Source organism: Pagrus major, chromosome 18, assembly GCF_040436345.1.
Source record: "Pagrus major chromosome 18, Pma_NU_1.0".
Classification (NCBI taxonomy): domain Eukaryota; kingdom Metazoa; phylum Chordata; class Actinopteri; order Spariformes; family Sparidae; genus Pagrus; species Pagrus major.
The window spans coordinates 22,078,816-22,097,808 of record NC_133232.1 but is presented as its reverse complement, the minus strand read 5'-3'; the positions used below and the strand labels follow the sequence as shown (position 1 = coordinate 22,097,808).

The window sequence follows — 18,993 nt, the reverse complement described above, 5'->3', positions numbered from 1 at the left end:
GATCTTCATCAGATGAGCTAAATTAATCCAAAACAAAAAAATTATGAAAATATTGCAGACTAACACAAACTACAGCACCTTTTATGCGAAGATTATTGTGTCACTAACAGATTTTTTTTTAAAAATGTCATAAATAAAAACAGCTGAATCATATTTTATGAGGTGGTAGAGCGCTCGAGGAATGTCTTTATATTATCAAACTCAATAAAAACGCAGGGGCTGTCCAAGAACAAGGGTTTATAAAATGTTTGCTTGATCTTTGTCCACCATTTTGCACCCTGTTTTAATCTAATCACGTACTTTTGTTCCTGCTCCACACATGAGTGCCTGAAATTTGTTTTCTCCTCTCAAAGAATTTAAGTGTGATCAGCACTGCTTAATTATTTCACTAAAAAGATTGTCTCTACACTCAAAGGAGGTGTTACATTTACTGATTACAGTGACACATACAACTGATATCAGCCTTTTTTTCTTAAAATCCTGATTTAAAAAACAATAAATTTAACATTGGTGCATATTTTTAGATACACAACGTAAACCTGATTACTTGTTATTAGAAGATCAGGAGTGTGAGTGTGAGGAGGAAAACTTTTTTTATTTTGATTTCATAAAGTGAACCTTCAGAGTTGAAAGCTGAATCAGTCTTATTATGAGACCACACACATTTTAATCACACTTAGTCCACTTTTATTAATCTCTCAATGTGCAAAAACAGAATCTTCATCTCTTTCTTTCCGAACATACAAAAAAAACACTTTTCATTAAGCACGCCACCAAACACACTTACCGTACTTACATTTACTTCTTTCCACTTATCACTACACCTTTGTGTGTGTGCCTTTTCACCACAAGCCTTCAGTACTGTACAGTGAAAATATGGCTAGGATTGTTAGCATAATTACTTGGACACACAATGTGACGAATCTAAGGCACTAGAAGTCATAGACTACGGTCCGCATATTCTGCTGAAGCACACTTAAATCTAGGACGACGAGGGTAAAGACAAAATATTCACAACAGGCTTTTCTGCTCAGCAAATACATGTGACATAAGAGACATCACATGGAAATACAAAACGGGAGCACATGATTAATCTCTTGTCTTAGCCAAAATATAGGAGCACATGTATGCAGTCTTTGTATTAAGATCATCACAGTTCTGCGTATAAAGAGCCTTGTCTTGATTTACCCATATAAAATGTAAATATAGGCACAATTATGTCCGGTTTTGGCTAATCTCCAGTCAAGATCCGTGTCCAACCAAGCCTGAGAAGGGGACACAGGTGGCATCCAGCAGTGGAAGTCACAGCACCTGTTTAAACATCTGGACCATCACGGCCGATATGTTTTGATAACATCTTTGATGGGCCTCCTGCATATCGGACAGCACGCGTTGATCTGTCTCTTCAGCTTCAGGCCGCAGTCGTTGCACAGACACATGTGTCCGCAGGTGTAGATGACAGTGTCCACCTCCTGGTCGAAGCAAATGGTGCATTCTCCGTTTTTTCCAGCAGGGGGCAGCTCCGAGGCGGTGAGAGTGGGAGAGACGGGAGGACTGAGGGGGGAGCTGGGAGCCGTCACTGGAGGAAAGAGGAGAAGACGTGTGAGGGTTCGGGGCATGGATGCACACACATGGATTACTAACCCTCTCAGATCCTCAATACTGATGTTTTATTTTTCTATATTTATTCGTTGTTTGTGATTAGAAGTGTAATATAATCAGGCTGCATTAGTTATTTTCACAACATCTAAAACATCCGAAAACCATCAAAAATGCACAAAACTATTTCTAAGAGCCCAAAGTGATGTCATTAAATGTCTTGTTTTGTTCAACCCACAGTCCCAAATCTAAAAATATTTAATTTGCTAAAATTTAAAAGTGAATAAACATTAAAAAATGTTGGGGTCGGGCTGTAGCTAATCAATTCAGCCGATTAATAAGATCATTATATTCTTGATTGATCTGTCAATTAGTTTTTTAATTGATCGATTTGTTGTTTGCTCTAGAACGTCAGGGTCAGAAAATGGGGGGAAATGTCAATTAGAGTGTCCCAAAGCCCAATATATTGTCCTGTCATATATTACCGTCATAGAGGAGAAAAGAAACCATAAAATATTCAAATTTAATTTCCAAAATAAGACAATTTTGACTTTTTTAAAATCAAATTATTATCAAAAAAATCCCTCAAAGCGATCAAATGATTATCAGAATTTAAATGAATAATAAATTATTTGAAAGGTCCAATTTGTAAGAAACGTTGATTTTGAGTCTCATTCCAAGTTCGTCAAAAACTGACGGTGTGGGATGGAGGTTGACCTGACTACAGTCCCTAAGCGTCAGTATTTGACAAGTTGGGAATGAGACTCAAAGATACTTTCTTAAAAATAGGACCTTTAATAGTTGACAGCTAATTGATTAGTTGCTGCTGCTTTTCATGGAGGTCTTTAACAATGTATAAATGTCATGTAAGAAAAGGAAACAACATTTTTTTCCCATGACTACAGCGCTGTGCGGCAGCATTGCCACACCTCTTAACCATACAAGTCTTCCTGCTGTGACCTTGTGAGGGTTTCTACATGCACTGTAGCATCAGACATGCTGTCAACATGCGGTAACCTACCCAGAGATGATTCAGATGCAGAGGAGGATCTGTTGACACTGAAGGCCAGGTCTGAGTCACTGTCATCTGGACTGCTGCTCTGAGAAGTGCTGGGGGATGTGGAGGGAGGACTGGACTGCAGTGTTCCTGTCACACAGAGATAAATACACATGCACAAACCCAGATAATTAGACTTCATGTAGAGCCTTTTCAGGTGGCATTCAGAGAACAAGTATAACTTAGTTGGTATCTTTTCCATACAATATCCTTGAACTGTTTGAGTGTACACTGAACGGCCCTACGCAGTCAGATTAGATGTGCATATTTGTATCACTTGATTTTCTTTGAGTTTTTTCTCTTTGAGCATAATATTGTTGGATCAGAAACAGTTGCATAAGGGGTCTGAGCTGATGGGAGTTTATGTGGGAGTAGTGGGACCAGGACAGATAGGTCACAGCTCTAAACTGAACAGACACATGCAGACATAAACTACTCAGCAGCATTCCTGTAGTCTGGGAAAAAAAATACATTGCAATGGCTGCCTAGACTCAATAACAAACTGATGGTAATTGAAGAGTACGTGATTTTGGGGCATGTATCAGTTTGATGGTTTGGGAAATACGCTTGTTTACATTCTTGCAGAGAGCTAAATGAGAAGCTTGTTATCACTCCCTTCTCTTCCATTAAATATGAAGCCAGTTAGCTTAGCTTAGCACAAGACTGGAAACAGCCATGTGACAAAATGGATATTTTAAGCCAAAACTTGATGTTCTGCTAAACATTGCCATGTGGTTAGCTGAGCTAACTAGCTATCAGCAGCTATTGTTAGCAGCAGTTAACGGTTAACTTTGATATACCGCCTTGAATTCGAATTCGAAAGGTGGCCATTTCTTACATATTGCACCTTTAACCAACCATCCCTTGAGAATATCATTGACTTCATAAGACTTCATAATAATGTTTTGGTGATATCGCCTCTGTGTCACACTTAGCTTACCCAGTATCCTGAGTCTGTTGACAGCTCCATGCAGGGTGAAAAAGGCCCACAGGACCTGAGAGGAATCCACACAGAGCAGCCGACCACGTCCCACTCCGTTCACCCCGTGGTGCACCTCTCCGCTGGGCAGCAGACTGAAGCTGAGCACGTCTCCAGAGCAAGGCATGGGGAAGCCCCGGTGGACCACCCAATACTCTTTCCGGTCCAGGAGAACCTCTGGGTCAGCCGGCAAGTCCCCGGCTTGTAGACTAGCTGGATCACAGGATGTTAAACCAAACAGCAGCGCCCCAAAGTAGGGCAGGCCCAGGTGGCCGACCTCCACGTACAAAGTCTCACCCACATGCAACGGCCGGTCACTGAACACCAGAGTCCGACTACTGTCCAGAAAGTGGATGCAGGCGGCTGAGCGGTCTGCGGAGAGACTTACATCAGAGCCACGGATCGGGTGAAAGTGCAAGTCATTGTCCAGTGGGGAAGGAAGGCCCCGGACCACCCTGGGGACGCTGAATCCAGTGGAGGCAGATGAGGATGGAGTGGAGGAGGAAGAGGTGGAGGAGCAGCAGGGGATGAGCTGTGTGTAGTTATTGAGCTGGAGGTTGGCCATCTTGGCAGCAGCGGCCTGGTTGTTCTCCAGTTGATTGTTGCTGTAATTGGCCGAGTCGTGGCTACTCTGGGGCAGATAGGCACTCAGACGGGCCGCACTCAGGCAGCTGGATCCCACGCTCTCAGCAAATGTGCTTTCTGTGGCGGAGAATATAGACAAACAATTACATGATTTGGACATAGTATCATATGATCTGTCTCAAGTCAGCTCAGGTCAAATCCTTTGTTCATGCTCATTTTTTTCTTTTTCTGGAGTCTTTTTCTTCTATGATGATGCTCAGCACTGAGGGCTGAAATGCTATCCGCATGAGTTACTGCAGCCTCTGCGTGCTTTTGTTCATATGGGCCCATTATGAGGCTGCGATTCATTTTATTATTGATTAATCTGCTGATTATTTTCTCAGTTTATTGATGTTCAGCTCAATAACCTAAAGCTTAAAGTGATGTCTTTAAAGGGGCTCTTTGTAACAATTTGTAGCAATTTACGTGTATTAATCTTTTTTATCGGCCGTACTGTAAAGTGAGCGTAACAAAATGAGACCTTCCCGTCTTGTCCCAGTTGCCTATACAAGCTTGTGGACGAGTTGTTGTTTAATGCAGCTGGACTGTGGATTTCTCTGTGAAGGACTTGGGTCGGACTTTCAGTGATGTCCAAAGGATGTGAATTTATGCACGTTCCGCTCCGCTAACAGAGAGCAACAGTATCTAGCGTTAGTTTAGAAATGGAGTCCACTAACATAAACTAATGACCGGATTCCAGCACAACACAGAAGATCCACCGAGCCCCTTTAAATGTTTTGTCTTATCCAACAAACAGTCCCAACCCCAAAGACATTCAGTTTACTGTCATGGATGACTAACAGAACTCACAAATATTTGGCATTTTCGCTTGAAAAAGTTTTAAACAATTGATGATTAATCATAGTGGTCGCCACTTAATTTTCTTTTGATCAATGAATTGATTAATTGACTAAGTGTTGCAGCTCTGGCACGTTGGAATCTGTAATAAATTATTTCAATTTTGCACGCAAGACAATAATAAGAAAAATGTTGTCTCTTGAAATGGCATGACATTTCTAGAGATTGTTGCACATATTTTGATTAAATACATATTTACTGTTTATCCACTATTATTGTGATATTAATACTTTTTTTCCTCTTGTGACTGACAGCAAGCTGATTATTAATACAAGATAAAACATGTCTTTCACACAGTAAGCCACTTTTCGCTGTCAAGGTAGAGGATAATACATGACACTCTTTGTAACCACAAGGAGAGTTAGAATAACTGTGCGTTCATGTGGTGTTGAAATAATCGTGAAAAACACCCCGGTGAAGTCGGAAAAGCATGTGACGCTGACATATGGCGGACGAAAGTAAACATTGGGTTGATGGTTGATGAAGTCATGTTTTGCATATCAAGTTTTGGCTCACATGTAATCTGTAATATGCTATTTTAAGTTTTTACCGTTAAACGCTCTAAGCGATAAAATGCAACTTTCTTTTGGCGTCCATGGTGCTCCCACATTCCAACTTCACATACATGACAACATCCCGAATTCAGAAGAACGACTGCCCTACTAGGGACATGGGACCATCTGAGGAGCATCGTGAATGCAGCATAGCCATATATGCTGAGATCCCTTTGTATGCTTCTCTTGCTCTGATGTTTGTTGTGGAGTGAAGTAAACCTTTGAGTGCAAATAAGCAGTTTATTTACCCGCAGTTTATTTAACAGTCACCAGTATATTTACCCCCTATTTCGCTTCCATTCCTCATGAACGTGAGCTCTCTGAACTGCCACGCTTCGTGCACAGTGTTCGTAGTAGAGTTGAATTGCTCGATGTATGAGGGGCTGATATAAACAAGTCTGGCGTTCGTGGCCCCCCTTTGACTTATGATACATTCCTTTATTACTATTTCTAGTGATGCTGGAGCAGTTGAGTGCACTGGCCCCTCACCAAAGCTCCTGGGATCTGCCGCATTGACCAAACATGGCCATAGCTCCTGTCAGACTGAAGATAAACACACCCAGTGAGTACGAGAGGGAACCACTGGGGAGAGCGTGATGGAGGAGGGAGAAAGTGACAAAGCGCGAGAAAGTGACAGTAACAGAGCCTTAAAGGAGAGGCAGGGAGAGCGGTTAGGGATGAATTGAGACCTGTGCTCCAGATCCTGTTTATCTCGGTATGTTATGGTTCTGGTTTTCTAGACACTGGCAGATAGTGGATCATTGAGTCATTGAGCCGGCCCAGACACTTCTACCTACTCCTCCCACTACACTGGCCTCCGCTGCTGTAGAGCTTCATTGCACAGCTGCTCTCTGAACTCTCAGGAAGCTGCTTAAATTAGCTGTGAATGTGTTGACATTATAAAAATAAGTTGGTGAGGTTTCGGGGATGTCAAAGCCATGGTCAAAATTCACGGTCTCCAGTCAGGAAATAGCCATTACTTTATACTTTATTGGATGTATATGTATTCTGGACTGTGTGCAGACTCGTGACCAGCCAGTTGTGAAATGTGTTCCTCTCACTTCCCTTTTGAATATGAGTCAGCTTCTGCTTGCCTCTCTTGGCTGTAATCATAAAAAAAAAAACAATGTAATAAAATGCTTACCAAGCATTGTGACCTCCTGAGTGATGCCATAGATATCTATGATGGCCCAGAGTGGACAGCCGATGCTGAGCCCACAGTGGAAGAGGATTGGCTCTCCATCATTGATGCTGTAGAAAACTCTTCCATGGCGGTCGGCCCAGAATGACAACACGTTGTCCTTCAGGGCCAGCCTCTCGGGTAGAGCTTTGGCCCAGTAGCCAGGCCGTGTCACCAGGTCTGGGCAGGCGTACTTGGGGATGTCTGTGGTGAGCAGTTCGCTGGGGTCCAAACTGGTGAAACCGAAGCGTAGAGCTCCACTCCAGCCAGTGTGCACACCACTCAGGCGTAGGCGCACCTGAAGAAAAGGCATGAATTAAATCTTTGTATCTTTTAGATGTCTAGCTGTTAAAAAGAGAGTTGAAAACAAACCTTCTCGTAGAGGTGGACAGGCCTGTGGCTGAACGTGATGCCGTTACAGAAGCTGTTCTTGCGTGTGGCGCGGCGAAGCTGCCCATCCAGTCTGATGTTCTTGCCTTTGGCGTGGGGGTGAAAGCGGGGTGACTCCACGTTGATGCTGACCGGTGGGGCGGACGTTCTTCTCTCCACACCTGCCCCATTGTTAGGTAGGGTGTAGTACTGCCTGTTGGCCACAGGGCGTGGTTGCAGAGTCGCATCTGTGGACAGAAGAATATCAGACGGACTTCGGTGATTTAGCCTGATCGAACAGTGTGGTATGAGAACAGCAGGGATGCCTTTGTGTGAGGTCAAAACAGTAATGTTAGTGACACCAGCTGTTGGAAAAAGAGGCGTACATATCAGCACACAATAACTTGTCTGCAAGCGGTCCGTGGCAGTTGGTTTAGAGGGCAGAGGCCAGTTATGTAAAGGAGCCCACAGTCTCACACACTTCCTTTCCCACACTGACACTCTGAAGCCTCTCTGCTCCTCTCAACAAGTACATTAAATATACTCTTTTAGCATGTAACCCACATTTACAGTATAAAAAGGCAAACTGTCCCAAATCAGTCTCCCTGCCACATCCGTATGGGACGTTTATATCACAGAAATAAAACGAGGTATATTTAGACAACACCCCTGTGCATATATCACTGAGAAACATAAAAAGGACATCTGGCTAATGTAAAATCAACACATTTGAGCAGTGCTAATATTAGTTGCATCACGGGGAGAGAGAAAACACAACAAAAACGATATAAAAAAAATCCACAGAAAGCCGACAACAGACGCGATAAGTCTTCCTCTTATTTATGGGCTACACACCCTTGGCCTACAGCATAAACAAACCCTGAATAGCCCCTTTCATTCCTCCACAGTTATCTTCAGAAGTGGAGAATGAATCACACAGTGCCGCCTAGTCAGTAAAGAAGTATCCAAATAAAAGGATTAATTTTTGATCTCATCTCCACAGGAGTCAATGTCCTACTTGGGAATGTATTCATGATTATCAAACAACAAATTAGCAAGGATAAGAAACTGAAATTGTTTGGGTTTAATGGTGAATAAAATGAAAGCTGCTGTATAAAAGTGTTTATGGTATAGACTGGCTGAGATCCAATATTCAAAGGGAGGTGGTGTGTCTACTCTCCTCCAGGGCCACAGAGTGATTATATTTCTGTTTAATTCACTGTGAGCTGGTGTAAAGACAATAACTCAGTGAAATGTTCCACAGTACATTTCCTAAATGAGACATTATCACTGATTATATTCTAAACTGTGAAGCAGCAGCAAGAACATCTGTAACATCTCAAATGATGTGCGGGTGCCCCCTTTTCAATTCAGGAATTTAGCTTATGAGGTATTAAAATATACTTTGGTCGGAGTTTATTTAGAAAAACATGTTGAGGGTTAGCCTATAGGTCTGAGGCTCAACCGCCTCGCTGACAGAGCGATGCTCCGGGACTCTACAATGAAGACTGATATAGACACTAGCCATTATTAGATGAAAGGCATAGCACAACAGGTCATACGGAGACAGCGTACTGTCAGTGTTAGCCCCAGTTCGTGCCTCTCGTGTATTAACATTACATTCGAGCCACAGAGCGAAGCATTTGGTTTCATGAAAAGTAAATGCCCAGCAATCACTGAAAATCCCAGAGAGTCATTTATTAATACTTACCTCCTTGAAAAATCTCATAACCATCTGGATCAAAAACATTTGAACCTGCAGCACGAAGAAGAAAGATTTTCAAACTGTTTCCCAACTTTCAGCTTGGGAAACCGTTTTCTAATCCTGATAAGGATGGTAAATTTTGCTTATGTATACAATGTGAACCAAACTTAAATATACCCTGTGCAGATTTTCGCTTCTAGCGGCACTATGGGGGCAGTTTTTATATGAGTGGGTCATCAGTTTTTAATTTGTCTTGCAAACACACATAAAAGAAGTGGATGTAGCCAGCATGACATCACCAATTGGTTTGTAGATTACCGTTATGAAACCTCTGATTCAACATTTTTGCCTTCAGCATCTTGGTTTTTTGGAACAAGACGTGACCATATTTGGACGAGAGGGTTGAGCTCGGGAGGAGTGAGAGGTGGATACCGCTGCTGTGACTGGACCTCACTCCTGGCTTTGCCATGGTAGCAACTTGTCAGTCACTAGCCACGCTCTAAAGCACACCCTGCTTCATCGTCTATCTCACTCTAAATGTGATCATAATTTACAAAATGAACATCATGCTGTATTGAAGAAGACTTGAAACTAGCCATTGAGACCATAAACTCATTAAGAAATTGTTTCCTGAGGTAATCAATCAAGTGAGAAGTAGGGTCATTTTCTCATAGACCTCTATGCAGTCTGACTTCTTTTTGAAACCGGTGGAGTAGCCCCCTGCTGGCCATTAAAACCTATTCAGGTTAAAGGCACTCCTGTGTTGGTTTCACAAACAAGGCAGGTGACAAAAATGAACTCTGCGAGTGTTTTATAAGGAAGAAAATACATTCTACAAGTTTGTTAGACCTCAAGGAAGCAACTTTAAAGACACTTTCTATCTCTATCTTTGTCTATATTGATTGCTTTCTCTTCAAATAAAAAACAACCCTTTAATATTCTCCCTCAGTTGCACAAAAGAACGAGAACTTACGTCATTTCCAGTTTCCTGGATAGGAAAATTACTCATAGCTTTATAAACTGGTTAAACATCTTTTTTATGGTGCAGCGGCGGAAATACCAGATGCTTAAAAGAGTGTTGGGAGATTTTTGGAAATATCTCCAGAACAGTGGTAAGTGTTGTTTAATGACCTTTTAGGGTTCTTCAGAGATTAGCGGGTGTTTAGTTAATGCTAAATTGTACGCCTAACTTGACTCAAAGGTAACTTTAATGCATGCCTGACACGGGCTTTTCGGTCCATGTCATGACTGTATTTTCCTCATCATGAGGCACGGGGGTTGATGCAACTATTTAAACCCTGTATGTGTGTGTTTCTTAAAAGCATCATGTATCATCAAGCAATTATGTGATCTTGTGTTGTCAGTTTTAGCTTGATGCAACCCTAAATCACGAGACCAGCGAAAGGCAGGAGAGAGCTCGAAATGCATGTTCGGATTTAGGACTGTAAAGGGATGAGACAGACTGAAAATACAGTGGGAGAGGTCATGTAAAGAAACAGGCATCACCACATAACCATCTCTGGTCATCTGCCTGAACCAGGATGATCAGAGATGGTTATCATGCACAGCTCAGTCACAGTACGTCTCTGCTCCCACTGAGAAACCATCAGCTAATGGGTATGGTGTCTTTCTCCTAGTGAAAGAGAAAAGCACAAATAAATAAAAATCATAAGACTCCACAAGACGCGCTGACGTGCCAAGAGAAGCTTTTTAAAATGTAAAACTGATTATGCGCATTCGTCAGAGTTATCTTTGGCCACAAGATGATCAGGCTCTTTATTCTCTCATATCTCAAGGCTGTGTGTGTTCATCATAACTCATTCACCGAGCAAAACATGATTCTCTGCGGATTTTGAAGGAATTTCAGCCCCTGCTTCCGAAGCTGAACACCTCACTTGATCCTACAGACCTTGACAACACAGATATCCTATTAATTCTAATGGAAATCATACAGTGCAAGCAATAGGACCCGAGCTGCTCCTGCTCGTCTGTGACTAACTGTTCTCAGTCCAAACCCTGCGTCAGCTGGCTCCGGTGGCAGCAACCACATCATTTAGCCACTGAGTGGGTCTGTTGGGGGCGTGGGAGTGTGACAGACATTAAATCAAAGTGATATGGGGAACTGATTATCAAGTAATGTGCTCGAGGTGTCATGACAAAGTGGTTCGGAAAGTGATCGTCTGAGAGCTTGTGATGACAGCTTTATGCAAAAACATTAAGTGTCTTACAGGAATAATTCACTGGCAATCACTTGAGATTGAAATTTATATAAGACAGCGTTGATACCTCTGATAACTACAGAGTATTACCAGGCCATATAGTTGTATATTTGGGACAGTGTGGTCCTATTTTTTTAGTGTTTGTCCGGCTTCTACTAGATATTAAGACAGTTATTAATGTTTTTCTTATTCTAGTTTATTATTACGCTCTTATTTGATGTTTTATTGTTACTCTATCTATCTATCTATCTATCTATCTATCTATCTATCTATCTATCTATCTATCTATCTCTCTCTCATTCCTGTCTGAAATATATACCAAGTGAGACAAAAGGGGAAACCAGGAGGCAGTAAATGAAGAGAAAACAACGTGCACCACAGTATGGTGGCACTCAAAAAGCAGATACTGATTAAGCCATTTCATGCACAATGCGGTCATTTGGAGTAATTTGGAAATTGGGATGCAATGGAAGAGTAGGGGTTTTATTGCTGAAACAATAATAACTCTCAGACTAAACTCGTGTGATTATTAGGATGATGGGATCTTTGGGAATAGTTGAGCCTTTCTGAAAATATTAATAACTTCAGTTTATGATATGATGATCATCCACTCGTCGTACTGTCGCCCTTCATTCCTCCCCCCACCCTTTGCGTTGAATATAAGGCTACATCACTGATTATAATACTGGGTATAGACAGACAGTGCATTTACAGAGAGGAGCGCTCGTTCGCTCCTCGCTCCCTGGGAATCACGCTCAGCTCCCCCGTGATGAGAAGGAGCGCGTCTCTACGCAAGTGGAGGAATCAGGACTAGCCATGTGTATCTGTGGCTATTGCTGTTTCCACACGCACACACGCACACATACATTACGTTACCTCGTGAATGACACATGAACGGCAAGCCTCACCTATTAAAGGTTTAGGTGTGGTATTCCCCATTATATCCAGAAATTCCTCGCACCGGCGGCTCACAAGTTAATTCCGATTGCAGTGTTTCTCTGTCCATCCGTGTGTCCTCGGTCTGATGGGTATCTGCCTGGAACCAGTTCAATCTGAGGATCGGTGTCTTGAAATCTCCACACTGAAGCATGGACACACGCTCCTCTCCTCTAATGTCAACCCCGAGCCGCTGCGACAGGCAGACACCTCCAACTGGCGCACAGCAGCCCCCTCCTTTCTCTAGTACGGGCTCCCCTCTGCACGACTTTAAAGACACAGTAAGCGAGAGATCCCCCTCCACCCCCCCTCAAGAGCATCACAGAGCCTCTGAATAATTCATTTAATTATTCACTCAAAGCCTCTGATGAAGCCTAATGACTGTGTAGCCTATAGGGCGAGCATGGCGCTTGCAGCTGGGTGTGTGATCCTCAGGAAGGCATGTTTGCCATTTGCACACAGAGGAGGTCAGGGAAGACAAAACTTGTGATTACATTAAAAATGATTGCAAGATCTCTTGAAGGGGTTAAACTGATCTGATCACAGGGGAAAGAGATTCACAAGATTCTTGATCCCCCTCATCACAAGGAGGATGTCAACCCTTCATCAACCACGTATTCCTCTGTTGGACAAACAGATAAGTACTGGACACTTCTGATGAAAGTCCAAGCGCCATATGAGGAAATCCCCTTTTCTCCCACCCTATCCTCTGCCCTCCCACAGCCTTGACTGCTGGGCTTCTCTCAAGCTGTTTCCTGTCTTCTGGACCACAGCGCTCTCTGAGGAGTCATGGCCTGCAGGGTTTGCAGGACCGAGATCATGAGTGAAGGGAGTGCCGGAACAGAGAATCTCCCATAGTGGCGAATTAGACAGGCCTGGAGCTACAACAGCTGTGTGTCATCTATTCTGGACAAAGCCGGCTGCTTAAGAAATTAAAATGTAGATGTCGATGTAACGTTCGAGTTAATTGGAAAACACACGGCAGAACTGAGGGTTTACATTCTTCTTTGTGTACGCTGGTTGACCGTACTGACATGATCCATATTCTGGGTTTTTCGCAGCTGCCAACATGGTCAAACATGAGCTTCAGTTTGAGGAAACAAGTCTCATGGCGTTTGGGTGAAGGCATGCTGCAACTAAATATAACTCAAAGACAAAAGCATTTGTTTCTACCGCCTCAATGCTGTTTGTTTTAGCAGGATATGGTGGCTCCTTATACGAGCCTTGGGTGAATGGTGTTTGGGGTGAAGCGAAGCAGAAGTAAAATCCCCCTCCTCCACAGCCTTAGAAAGAAAGATCTGCTACGGCAAAGGGGATTAACACAGGAAGTGAATATGAGGCTGCGATGGAGTCTGCAATCAAGCTCTCCCTGTAAACACAGCAGAGCTGCAGTAACAAGTGCTGCTTCCCCTGATGCTTGCTCTGCTGCCTGAGTGCAAACTATGGGATGTTAATCAAAGCATAATGATTGCTGGGCTGAATTTATTCCAAAGGAAAGGAACTGTACTTTTCAGCACGATCACTTAAGACTTTGTTGGATGTCTGCAGAAATATTAAACAGCTCACAGAAACGTTAAATGAACGGTTGAACATTTTGGGAAACAAGCTTATTCGACACTAGCCCGCCAAGAACGACGGCATGTATTGTCTCAGTGATCGCCCTGACTTGTTTATGTTCGTGTGACGAAGCCCTCTAGTGGCTGGAAGGAAGTCAGGTGACGGTATTGCAGTGAGACAAAGTCCTAATAAAGAGGAGGTCAGGGTGGATGAGCAAAACATCGGAAAGTAATAACCCTAACCCTAGATTTACATTTAAAGCGTTTCTCTGTGGTATTACAGGTGGTGCTGCTGTCGCAAAGAATGCGTTAGCAACATGGCTACCGTTAGCAACCTGGCTACAGATCAAAGCAAAAAAACAGCCGTAAGAACCACAATTTGACCAAAAAACCCTGATCTTAGTGTTATGAAAAGGCAGAGTAAACTCTTGGTTGTATTAAAGGGGGCAGGTTTTGTTTTCTCACTGATCCCACAGAAAGAAATCAGTTTCGAACCATCCTGAGTCCCGGTGGTTAGGGGAAACTTGCCCATCCATTCACCCTTGTTTAACCTTGGCTTCTATCACTCTCCCACTTCACCTTCTTTGCCTCCTCCATCAGCGAGATTAGTTATTCCAGTTGTTCCACCGTTACCTGGGGATTGTGACCGGGGAAAACAACGCCGCTTCCTGTTTTTGTTGAGCAATGGCAGACATGCTTCCTTTATGCCGTGCTTTGACCTTAATTTTCTTCTATTTTGTGAAAAAAAGAAGGGATTGATGTCGACAGATGATGAAATTGCCAATTGCCTGACTGACATCACACAGGCGATACTGCTCAGATCTCTGGGAACTGAGGTCCAGAAACACACCTGCAATAACAGCTGTTCGCTATAGGTGCCACCAAAGAGAGCAAAATGAAGATTGTTACTTTAACACAACTGCTTTTCGTTTCCGGTTTCCAACCAACAGTCAATGATGTCTTTTTCCTAAAGCGTGACCACGATCGTAATCTTATCTGACGGTAAATCTCTTACTTTAACTTAGTACAGAATAGATTATCATTTCAACCCAAACTATGATCCTCCCTTAATCATGTTGCCTAATGACTTTCAAAGGTGTATGGGATTAAATCAACAAGATATTACATGTTAATTGGTGATCTTGAGAGTCCGTGGTAGCCTTATTTTGTTAGCTTTGGACAGAGCCAAGCTAGCTCTTTCCCCATTTCCAGTCATTGTGCTAAGCTAAGCTAACTGGCTGCTGGCTCTAGCTTCATATACCGAACACACATGAGAGTGGTATTGACCTTCTCTCGGCAAAAAAGTAGCTGAGCCTATCCACAAACGTCAACCTATCCCTTTAGGATTGCTGTTTTTGTTTCTGTCTGCGTTTTTGCTTGCTTGTTATACTGCAGCACGCAGAGATTATCTGATGAAGCTTTCACCCTTGATCGTCTGTATACGTCTCTGAGATGCAGTGACAACTCACTCAATGCTTCCAGATAGTGTGTGGACACTGGAATGTCAAACAAAACACATTAGTTTAGAGTGCGTGTTGGTGGTCCCCTTCATACTCAGCCAAAGCCTAAATTACAACCCGGCATCTCCCTCAGCCCTGACCTCTGGACACTGTTAACACAGATATGTCAGTCTGATTGCTCTGACAGTATGACAGAAGCAAAGACGCCTCTGGAGGTTTGTGAGGGGACTGACAGAAAAAGAGCCAAAATTGTTGGTTTGACCACCCATGTACAAACAGATTTAAGACACAACTTTATTTCAAATCTGGGCTTTACACTTTCCCACTGTAGCGGAGAGCCGTAAATCCAAGCAAGCTTTGGAGATTTCAGTGTGATTAGTTGGTTTGATATGTGAAAATGATCCAGAGTCGTGATTTACACCAACAAATCTGGGTGAAGGACGCAGTCCAGCACACTGTACTGTAAGAAAGCTGCATCTATTTTTATGTGATTGGATGCAAACGGTAATGCTTTGCTCTAAAATGAACCATAATGCATACTGTCCCCCTTTTGGGTATCAAGCATCTGTGATGCGGCGATCTCACGAGGGCCCCTACAGAGAATAGAGTTATTTCCAGAGAAGGAGGGCAGACATGCCTCGTTTGCTCAAGGAAACTTGGCCCACAGCAGTGTGACTGCTGCCATGCAGAGCAGCGCAGTGACTGGTCCTTGGACAGCAAAGTGTTACATTTGCAGTATTTTAATTCTTAAGACTCAAAAGCAGTGTAGAAATGCTGAGCAGATGGCTGTTTGGGAAGGTTTGTATGCGGTGGTCTCAGTATCAGGGGAGGGCTGCTGTCCAAACCCCAGCCACTGATCTAATGGATGAAGTGAGTCATACCCACCTTCAATGCGAACACAACCATCTCCATCAAACACACATGGGCAAGCACAATGAGCCACATTCATACAACAATGTTTTTTCTGGTCACCTCTTGTTCGTGCGCTGTTTTCTACTACAGCGCATTCACATCTGTTCTCAATCTGCGCTCCTGTCTTTTCATTAGGTCAACTCTTAACAGGCCATCAGAGTGAAGCACCTGCTTTTCAAAAACGCAGTAAGAGTTCAACTATTACCGTAGACATTGTATCAGTAAAAAAAATTCCCTCACGATGTAACGTACTGGAGTTTCAAACGTTTTTTTTGTTTTTTTTATTAATCAAAGCAGCAGTGCAGCATTTGCCTTTAATTGGAGCCATTTTAGGGGGAGTTCTTGCCATGTGCTCGGTACCCTCACAGATTGTTCTAATTTCCCAAATCCTCAGATCATGGGACTGAATGCTGTGGCGGTCTTGAGCAGACAAAGTGCATTCATGCTCGGTTTCACTTCTGCAATTTCAGATTTCAGTAAATTAAAAACACCACTGTGAAGTGAATCACTGGCAAGTGGGAAAACAAAGCACTGCCGCTGGTATGAACACTGCACAGTAATGCAGTAAATTGACAATTTGTGTGTAACTTTTTACTCATGTTCACTCTAACATTAATTTTCGTTCTTTCAGTACTTTGGGGGTTTTTTTTGTCAATGTTGCATGTCCCTCTCCTTCTTCTTCGTGTTGTTATGGATCCCACCAGACTATTAACTCACCCAGTAGCTCTGGTTGTTTTGCTCTTGGGGTTCTGATATAATGGTTTATGAGCTGTAGTTTCCCAGGTAAATTCACCGACCTCTTCACCCTCTCTCTCAATCTTCTGCTCCCCTTCTCGGAGTCACTCATACTTCGGAGCCGATCTTCGCTGAAAGTGTGTCCAGGCTTTTTAGGTAGAGCGGACCACAAAAATCTCTGTCAGATTTATTTAGTTCTTTTCGACGGGAAGAAACGTGCCTGGTGGTAACAGTCCGCTTTTCTTGCCTTGTCCCGTCAAAACACTGAATGGATTTAATTAATATAGATCACCTGGTCCATCAAGCTGTCAAGGCTTTCGTCAAACAAAAACGATGGATGCAAGCCAATCAAAAGACAAGTAGGGCGGGTCTTACAAGATGTCCGGTTGGATCCATAATGATGCCTCTTCTACTTCTGTTTTAAACATGACAGCCTTGAAAAGAGGTTCTCATATTAGAGCTAAATGGTACACTAAAATATGGTTCTGAAGACATTTTAAGCAAGAAATAAGATATTAGTGAACAGAAGATTGAATCATATTTGATCAGCATTGCATTGCCAACAGCATTTTACAGTTTGATAAGAGTTTCGTGAGCAGTGGTTGTTCAAATGCCATAATCTTTTTGTTTCCAACTTTATCAAGTGAACGAGCGCATATTTGTTCCGGTCTGAAATGCTGGTGCTCTGGTGCGATATCTAGTGCCAGTACGTCATATATTTAACCTTTAACTCAAGGTCCACTTACTTTTTCTTCAGCTTTCAACCGCATCACATAGTTTTCCTCAGTGGAAAGACTTTACTTGGTTGCCATTTCGGGTTGCTCGGTACCACAGAGCAAACTTCCATCCACTGTCCAAGTGTAACTTGTGAGTGAAAATATTGTCAGTAATAAACTTTATTGCTTTCTGTAACTTTTTATTTTACTTACACCTAAAAAGCTCAAGTGAAGTGAAGATCACAGAAATTGTCTCTCTGCTCATCCTAGTTTGAATGGTTTAACAAAATATTTTTTTATCTTAGAGAAGTCAGTATTCATCTGAAAGCCATACATGACTGGTTGCACCACCATTTGCAATGGACTACCACTTAAAGTAGTGGTAGTCCATTGCAAATGGTGGTGCAACCACTTAATTTTAGGTCTTGTGCTTTGTGAGTTATTGTCCAGATTGTGAGGCTACACAAAATAGGGTCACTAACTCTTCTACTTTTACTAGAGTTTGATTCCCAGGTCATGCAGCTGTCTAATTAGTTTCATTCCTGTTTTATTTGTCTTTTAATTATAAAACCCTAAAGCATGAGCTTTGCAGCATATTGTAGCCATACCATGCTTTTAAAGTGCCAGGAAACTTGTATGTGGTCAACGCACGACAAAAATCCCCAGCAGGAATGGAAGAGTGGCAGATGAGTCCACGTGGCACACGTCCATGTGCCGTGGTGTTAATAGTGGTAATGATAATGGACAGAGATATAGACTGTGATATGAGGAACTTCCTGCTGCTTTTTCCATTAAAGGAGTCTAAATCATGACATTACATAACATGTCATCCCCTGACATTTAATGACCCCCACCACTCTAACACAATGGAAACAGTCAGGCGATGGCATTGAAAAATGTTTTATCCGAGCGCCTTTACTGCGGTTATTGAGCATTTAAAATACAGTAAACTGTCAGTAAATCAATGTTGCACTTTGCTACAAAGAACTAGAATTTTAGTTTGGAACATGAAACAGTGGCACGGCTCCACTAAAATGTTGTTTTAGGCCCCTCTGTCAGTGGGAGACGTGCTAAAAATGGCCTTTCAATGCATTTAACCAGATGCACGGACAGTGTTCTTCCTCCATCTGTTCTATTGTCTTGGTGTTCTCTGGGATGAGGAGCGGATGCACCACCGAAGGAGATGCAGGAAATGCTCTTGGCCCAGAACAACACCGCCAACTTCTTCTAGCCTTTTGCATAGTGCCTCCAAATTCAAGTGCAGCTTAAGACTATGGCAAACTGCAGGAATTTCCTGATGCATAAGCCATCATTTTTCTGTTGTTTTATGACACAGCGCAATAAGTCTTCCTATTTTGCGATCCAGGACGACAAACATTGTTCCACACAAGAAGTCAGTCTCCATTTGGTCGTTTATCTTTCATCTTTTTCAACCGTGACTAAACAGTAGCATGCTTGATGCAGGCTAGTGGAACATTCATGGAGTTATAGTTGTCAGAGGGCTAATCAGGAACAGGAAGGTGTCCATGTCAAG

At 42.7% G+C, this 18,993-nt stretch overlaps 1 protein-coding gene across 1 annotated transcript; it reads right to left on the bottom strand.

Moving 5' to 3' along the window:
• Positions 1 to 685: 685 nt before the first annotated feature.
• Positions 686 to 12,228, bottom strand: neurl1b (neuralized E3 ubiquitin protein ligase 1B). The gene is made up of 6 exons (XM_073487015.1): positions 12,053 to 12,228; positions 7,224 to 7,468; positions 6,816 to 7,149; positions 3,597 to 4,337; positions 2,621 to 2,746; positions 686 to 1,579 (listed from the first exon to the last, which is right to left on the bottom strand). Exons 1-6 carry the CDS (start codon positions 12,081 to 12,083, stop codon positions 1,332 to 1,334), a joined length of 1,725 nt encoding a protein of 574 aa, XP_073343116.1. The 5' UTR covers positions 12,084 to 12,228; the 3' UTR covers positions 686 to 1,331.
• Positions 12,229 to 18,993: the final 6,765 nt, after the last annotated feature.

Coding starts and splice junctions, on each gene's coding strand:
- neurl1b (XM_073487015.1), bottom strand. CDS start 12,083: ATGGGGAATACCACACCTAAACCTTTAATAG. Junction 4,338..6,815: donor TCAGGAGGTCACAATGCTTG/GTAAGCATTTTA, acceptor TCTCCGCCACAG/AAAGCACATTTGCTGAGAGC. Junction 1,580..2,620: donor TGCATCTGAATCATCTCTGG/GTAGGTTACCGC, acceptor TCTTTCCTCCAG/TGACGGCTCCCAGCTCCCCC.